Source organism: Balaenoptera ricei, chromosome X, assembly GCF_028023285.1.
Source record: "Balaenoptera ricei isolate mBalRic1 chromosome X, mBalRic1.hap2, whole genome shotgun sequence".
Taxonomy (NCBI): domain Eukaryota; kingdom Metazoa; phylum Chordata; class Mammalia; order Artiodactyla; family Balaenopteridae; genus Balaenoptera; species Balaenoptera ricei.
In genome coordinates, this window is record NC_082660.1 from 96,583,442 (window position 1) to 96,590,782 (window position 7,341).

General features: G+C 50.9%; 1 protein-coding gene across 2 annotated transcripts; it reads right to left on the reverse strand.

The window, feature by feature from the left end:
- Positions 1–472: 472 nt before the first annotated feature.
- On the reverse strand, positions 473–5,568 carry RIPPLY1 (ripply transcriptional repressor 1). 2 transcript variants are annotated; one of them, XM_059911022.1, is made up of 4 exons: positions 5,397–5,568; positions 4,472–4,526; positions 3,771–3,835; positions 2,409–3,233 (listed from the first exon to the last, which is right to left on the reverse strand). In XM_059911022.1, the coding sequence occupies exons 1-4, from the start codon at positions 5,525–5,527 to the stop codon at positions 2,975–2,977; spliced, it is 510 nt and encodes a 169-aa protein (XP_059767005.1). In that variant the 5' UTR covers positions 5,528–5,568; the 3' UTR covers positions 2,409–2,974. The 2 variants fall into 2 exon arrangements, 1 of the variants encoding a protein (XP_059767005.1); XR_009500231.1 differs by lacking the exons at positions 2,409–3,233; positions 4,472–4,526; positions 5,397–5,568 and adding an exon at positions 473–619 and having other exon boundaries at positions 3,771–3,857.
- Between the last annotated feature and the right edge of the window lie 1,773 nt (positions 5,569–7,341).

Below are 7,341 nucleotides of genomic sequence, written 5' to 3' on the forward strand. Positions count from 1 at the left end.
TTCCTCACAATCTAGGGATCTCTGAAGGTGCCTGACAGAAAGGGGGTGGAGAGAGTTCTTTTTTTTTTTTTTAATCTACATTTAGTTAATTCTTTCTTTCTTTCTTTCTTTATTTTTGGCTGTGTTTGGTCTTCGTCTCCGTGCAAGGGCTTTCTCCAGTTGCAGCGAACGGGGGCCACTCTTCATCGCGGTGCGCGGGCCTCTCACCATCGCGGCCTCTCTTGTTGCGGAGCACAGGCTCCAGACGCATAGGCTCAGTAGTTGTGGCTCACAGGCTTAGTTGCTCCGCGGCATGTGGGATCTTCCCAGACCAGGGCTCGAACCCGTGTCCCCTGCATTGGCAAGCAGAGTCCCAACCACTGCACCACCAGGGAAGCCCGAGAGTTCGTTTTTACATAGAGAGGACACCAAGGTAGGAATTCTTTTTTTTTTTATTTTTTAAATTTATTTTTATTTTATACATATTAGTGCATATATGTCAATCCCAATCTCCCAATTCATCCCACCCCCCAAGGTAGGAATTCTGTGTTTCTCAATGTGGCTCCCGCCAGGGCAGCTCCATCTTTATTTGGTTGGTATGTTGGCTTTCTGCATTCAATTCAAAAGAAGGGTGTTCCTGCTGAAGCACAAAAAATAAGTTGAAGCCACATTTGGCCTCTGTTTCTTTTTTTTGTTTGTTTAATGGGGGACAAACACTACAAAGATGCTGTGACTGGTAAACCATCAAATGGCGCCAAGGATCTCAGGTGGAGATGACCGATAAATCAGTCGTTAGTTGAACAAAACAGTCATTAGCTGACTCTAGCCTACTACTACAACTACGATTACTATGAATACTACCACTTATTATTTGCTTTTACTATGTGCCAGGAGTTGTGCTAATTACTTTGCATATATTATCTCACTGAATCCTTACAACAACCCTGAGAAGAAGCATCATGACTTTCCCCATTTTACAGATGAGGAGACTGGGGTTCAAAGTGGATAAGTAACTTGCCCAAGGTCATACAGCTAGCACATGGTAAATTCCACTTTACCTACAAGCAGAAACAGAATGGCCTAAAGGAATTAAAGTGATCAAAGGTCAACTGCCTGGCAGCCTTAATTAAGGAACAAGGTTAAATTCTGACCAATAGGTGGCACCAGTGCGTGAGTTTGGTGGCCTGTTTAAGGCTGTGTCCAATTCAGGGAAGTCCCAGTGAGGGCTCAGAACTGTAGCAGGCTGTCTTAAGCTGAGAGAGGAGAGAAAGGGAGATGACCAGCGTTTCGCTCCTGAATCAGATAATGCTGCCCTGTCCTGTTTGTAGCTCAGCAAAGATATGGGAAGCCAGCAAGTGGGGGGACAGAGCTCGTTCTACCAAGAACTGCTTTAGGAAGACCTGAGAATCTTTTTCCTTCAACATTTCCTGGGCACCTCCCTTGTGCCAGGCAGTGTGCTGTGCAAAGAAGTCATGTGGGCATATCAAACACAGTCCCATATTACTGCACAGAAAGAGAGGTAGATGCTATGGTAGACGAGGTACTGAATGATGGGGGCACCCAGCCTGGGCTTGGGGGTCTGGGGAGGCTTCTCACAGGAGACGTGTCTGAGCTAGTCCTGTTGGATGCATGGGAGCTTATCAGATACAAAAGTGGAAAAGCATTCCAGACAGAGGATTAAAGCCACAGAGGGATTAGAAAGCATGACACATTCAAAGACAGGCAGCGTGAGCTTCGAGTGTTGAGCTATGAGTCTGAAGAGACAGGCAAGAACCAGGCAATTGAACGGCCTAGAATATCAAGTTGAGGACTTGATTTGTGAATGTCTGAGTAGAGAAGCTATGGATTCTCAAGAGGACCTGTGATTTAAAAAAAAAAAAAAGTCCAACTGTTGGTGAGGCAATGAAAAGCCATGATAGGGCTTTAAGCAGGGGGCACAACATGGTCTGATCTGGTGGCCAGTGTAGAGGATGAATTGCAGAGGGAAAATGAAGACTGATTGGGGCAGGGGTGGGCCTGAGGGCCTGAGCTGTGGCAGATACAAAGGGACTTGAGAAGGTAAAATTGATAGGACTTAGTAGCCTCCCAAGGCCCCTCCCCACATGCACAGGCTCATAACCAAGGCTGCACCTCTCACCTCTTCTCCCACCCCCAGCCCTGCTTCCGACTTTTAAGCTGCCCTCTGGGGGCCTTTTTGTTCCCTTTCCAAGCTGTCTTTGAGGTTTAATCAAGCCTGATTGCACAAGTTGACGAAGAGGGCCTGGCCCCATGTTGGGCCTCCCGCGGTACATTCCCATGAAGAAAGATCTGTCAACTGACCGCAGGTAGAGCAATGAAGTGGCCTTGAGCTGCTCTCTGACCCTCTCCCCATGGGTTCACAACGTGGGCAGAGTTCAGTTAAGAAATCAGTCCAGTTCCAGGAAAAAAGGTAAACATCATCTAGTTTATTTTTCTCCTGATTCATCTCATGCCAACACATAGACCCCAGTAGATAACGGCCAAAAGGGGGAAGGTCCCCAAAGCAAGTTGATTTTTTAGATGTCCCCTTCCCTTCCTGCAAGGTCCATCAGAAAGGCACCCCAGCTGTGCTTGGATCTGGTGTTGGTATCGTATCCGTGGAGGTGAAGCCAGAAGTCAGGCTTTCCATGGGGAGACAGGAGTATGTGGCCACGTAGAAGGCTGGGGAGTCAAAAAGCCCTGAAGAGTGACAGTTCCCCTCTGCGTGGCCATGCTCTGTCCTCATCTGCTCCCTGGGGGCTTCAGAAAGCAAGTCTTCCTTCCCCTAGACTTCCTAGGACCCTCTCACTGGCAACACAACAGCAGCCCAATGAGATGCCAGAGGCCTGGGCTCGCAGGCCTGTTGGGTGTAGCCAGGGTGAGCCGGTGACTTGAGGACCCAACTTTCAATCCAGAGAGCTGTGCCTGGAGATTCCTGGCTAATCGATGCCCTGAAGCCTTGCCAGGCATACCGAACCCCAATTAGACTCTGACTGGCTCAGTTGGGACAGGTCAGGAGCAGGGAGGGACGAGGAGCTGAGGCCCCGTGCGGTGCTGGCCCTGGTGCCTTCACACACCCTTCTGGCCCTTTTTCATCTGCCCCCTCCTTCTCCTCGTCCTCCTCTTCCTCGTCCTCCTCCTCCTCGCTGGCTGAGTCCTCATAGAGGTTGATGGTTGCCTGGACAGGGAAGTTCTGCAATAAAATCTCCCCATCACTGTACAGGTAGTCAAAGGAACGGGATTTAGGCCAGAAGAGCCTGTGGACAGAGAAGAAACACGGCCCCCACTTAGGGCGCATATGTGCAGAGGGGTCAGTAGGGCCAAGAAGGAAACCAGCCCATAAACTCCTTCTACCTGCAGTAATGGGGTGAGAGGGAAAAGAAGAAAGGGTGCTTTGTAACAGAACCTTCTGGATTGTTACAAAGTGGCTCCAGACAGGAAGGTCCATAGCTCAGAGCTGTGGGGAGCCCCAGCCCCGGCATGTATCAGTCCTGACACTGAGCCCACCGCCCACCTCCGAAGGCCTCCAGCCAAGCATTCTCTAGCCCTGTGTCCTCCGTTTCCTACTAAGGCTTTCTTCACTGACCCCTCCATAGGGGCTTAGGGGTCATTGACAATGACCCCAGGGAAGGCAACCTTGGCCAAGTCCCTTAACCTCTCTGGGCTTCTGTTTCCTGGTCTATGAAATAGTGATCGTAGCAGTGCCTCCCTCCTCCTGCCTCACAGGGCTGTTGCGAGGATTTAAAGGGCGAATGGATCTATGTCAAGTTCCGAGCCTGGTGCCAGAAGCTTACCTGACAGGGTGATGGAACTCAGAGTCAACCTTGGTGACCTCGGCACCTGTTGCCCCACCGGCAGCCTGTCCAAAGCAAAAGCTAGCATGTGGCTCAAAGTGCATGGCCAGATAACTGCCTCTTCCGTATCAGGGGTCAGCAACCTGTAGGTAAGATGGTCTAGAAGAGACCTCAGACATCTCTGGGGTCCAGTCCCCGCCCCCCCAGTAAGGAGGTCTGTCCTGGTTCTAGTTGAACAACAAGTGGACAGAGTCCGGGGGGTTGTTTGCTTTCCTGCCCCTGTTCTAACACCTGTTTGGAGACCGTCCAGGGGACAGAGTTCTACTGGAGCGGCCAAGATGCAGGGGCGGAGTGGAGGTGGGTGAGAGCACCAGGGTTGGGTGCCAGGAGACTGGGACGCTAGCGCCAGCTGCACCGCGGACGTGCTGTGGAACCTGCCCTCATCCCTCCCGCACTCCGGACTCAGATTCTTCATCTTCTACATTGCCCCAGACACCTCAGCTCCGCCTTCCTCCCCTAGCTGCTGTGGGAATCAAAAGTGGGCAGGGCTGGGAAGGTGCTTTCCGGGGTGTGCAGCCCTGGACAGAGGTCGGGGGCTCTCTGGGAAGGGACCGGGTCAGCGTGCCTGCACGTGGTCATGTGTGTGTGCGCGAACACGTGGAACAGGGGCTCAAACTCACCAAATCCACAGGTTTCCTCACCTGCCTTGGGAAGTCATTGGTAGCAGACAGCCAGGGTCTCCAAGGACAAGCTCCTCTAGGACAAAGGGGAGAGATCAGCTGGTGGAGGGAGAAGAGACCGGGCTCCCTGAGATAACAGAAGAGGCCCGCCAAAAACGTGGCTCGGACTCCATCTCCTTCAGGAAGCCTTTCTTAAGGACCCTGAGTCCAGGTCAGGACAGATGCCCCTCCTCTCTGCTTCCACAATGTTATCACACTGTTTGGTGATTATCTGTTTACTCGCCTTAGAGCTTCTTAAGGGCGGATTTATGTTCAATCATATCTGAATCCCCAACACCTAGCGTAATGCCTGGTACACGTAGGTGTTTCCGTAAATGTTTGGTGAACGGTAAATGTTTGGAGGAATGAATGAGGGGTGGGTGAAAACTATCTTGCCCCCGCTCCAGGAAGTAGAGCTCACAGTTCTACCCTCTTCCTGGGCTGGGGAAAGGGGCCAAAAATATTTCTGGGTCCACTGCTTCCCCACTACCTTTTCCTGCCAAAGGTAGGAAAAGAGCAAATGGAAATCTTATGGGGTGGTCAGGAAAGAGACGGTCCTTCAGTCACAGGCCTCTGGGGACTTTGGACCTCTTTCCCCTCTCTGCAGCCTAGGTCATGTTCAACCCACGTTTCATGGCAATCTCCCCCTTTGCCTCTCAGTGCACTGGGCAACTTGGCCCATGAGGGCCTGGCTGGTTGGCTTTCAGCTTTGCCAATGCCCACTGTCCCCAAGTCCCCTCCTGCCAGCCGGAGGGATTAGTGACGTGAAGAGCCAGTTGAGATACTGGCGCCTGAGATGGGGAGGGGGCACAGAGAACAGGGGTGCCCTGGACATCTCATTTCCTTTCCTCTCCCAGGAACCCCACTAAGACTGAGTTCAGATTGCCAAAGGCCAAGTTCCACTTACCGTTCACTTCTGTCTACTTCTTGTCCAGAGGAGAGAAGGGGCGATGGGTTTCCCAGGCCAGGGAGCACCAGGGGGCCTTGTGCTAGGGCTGGAGCTGAGGCTGGGGCTGGGGCACGAGCAACAGGGTCCATCCTTAGGGTGTCACGGCCAGGCAGGCTGTGGGGTCCTCCTATTTCTCAGAATCTCCCGCACTCTTTTGGCTTTTCCTGGGAGACCCTTTTATAAGGCCTGCCTGGACTCATAAATTATTCAGGGCCGTGCAAGGATGGGCTCCCTGACGGGTAGGGGAGGGGAGGGGAATGAAGATTTAGGAAAAGGGGCTCAGGGAGGGAGAACTGTGTCGCTGGGTGTGAAATCTCTCCCAGTTGAATAAACAGAGAGTCAGTGGGGGGCGAGGGGTTCTCTTTACCTCCAAGTCAGAAAGGAAAACACAAAAGGGGCAAATCGCACACCGTTTGTGCGAATTTCCCAGGCAGGAGCAAGGCCTGAGGGGCGGGGAGGGAAGGAGGGAAGCTCGTTAGAAACCACAGAAAGTTGTCAGGCGCAGAGGGCAGGGTAGACAGGCCTTTAGCAAAGCTGGTTCCCAGTGAGAAGGCCCAGCTGATCCGGCTAAGGCGAGTGAGGGACTCATGTTATTTCAGCTCAGACCCCAAATGGAGTTGCCAGGTGGACCTGATACGGGGCGACTGCCATTAAGCATATCACCGGGGTTAAGGAAAAAACGGAGGTTGTGGGTAGGACGGGTCCGGATGCCTGCAGGGGGTGAACCTCAAGTCTTCTTTCCACGCCCTCCCGTTTACTGGTCAGTTCATTTGCAAAAGTGCCTCAATCCCCTCTCCAGCCTCAGCAGTCAGTGGTCCAGGAAAGGAGCGCGGGCAGCATTTCCAGGGTTTCCAGGTCAGAATCGGGATCTCAGAGCTCAGCTTCCAGTCCGGGCGCCAGGATGCGAGCCCAGTGGTCCCAAAGGGCACCGTCAGCCTGAATGCTCTGCGACGGGGGCTGGATAAATGGGTACTGACCCCGGGGCAAGCCCAGTGGCTGAGCCACAGTCTCGGCCTCAGCCAGTCTTCGGGGTCTTTGCCAAAAAGTTTGCAGTTACAACTACTGGCAGGTTCCTTATGCTTTAGAGGTCCGAAAATATGCCTCCTGACCTCAGTGTCGAGCACCGGCGCGGATTTATTTAGCTTCTCGGATATTGGTCACAGCCGGCTGTATAATCGTCAAAAATTAGAGACCACCTCAATGTCCAATAATAGGAAACCAGTTACGTTAATTAGAGTAAGTCCTTGTAACCGAGTACTAAGCAGGCACTCACAATCATGTTCTGGGAGGTATAATTCTCGACACAGAATGTAAAAAAAAAAAAAAATCAGATGCTAGAATAGCATGAATAATTTGATTCAAGGGCTCTTCTTTTCTCTGTTCACCTACCCCTTACCTTCACCCCACTTCAAATTCCAGCCCCACTGTGTTCTTTGCAGCAAAGGAAAATCGGAAGCAAGCCAAATGTCTCACTTTAGAAAGCTGGTTAAATAAATCATTGAACGGTTAGACAATTTTATAATAAGATTGGCTTGGTAGAAGATTGGGAAAAAGTTAATATACTGAAGAGTGAAAAAAAGAAACCTGTACAATATAACTTAGAGGATGATCTTGCTTTGGTAAGAAAAAAAAAAAAGGAAAAAAAAAAAGAGACTGGTTAGAAGAAAGGAGAAAGTTACAGTGGTCAGTCCGGGGAGTGAGATTATGGTAGATTTTTACTTCCTTCTTTAGGCTTTTCTGAGTGTTTCTAAAAGTTCTGCAAGCCCTGATACTCCTTGGGTAGTAAAAAGTAAAGACACACAAAAATAAAAAGAAAGAAAGAAAGAGATGCTTATCCACAGAGGAGAGAAAACTCCTGGGAAAATGACAGCCATTTTCAAATATCTGAGCATTAGACTGCAAT

Excerpts from the sequence above, each read along its gene's own strand:
- RIPPLY1 (XM_059911022.1), bottom strand. The coding sequence starts at position 5,527 with ATGGACCCTGTTGCTCGTGCCCCAGCCCCAGCCTCAGCTCCAGCCCTA. Across the intron at positions 4,527-5,396 it reads GAAGTAGACAGAAGTGAACG|AGGAGCTTGTCCTTGGAGAC; the intron begins GTAAGTGGAACT and ends CCTTTGTCCTAG. Across the intron at positions 3,234-3,770 it reads GAGTTCCATCACCCTGTCAG|GCTCTTCTGGCCTAAATCCC; the intron begins GTAAGCTTCTGG and ends CTCTGTCCACAG.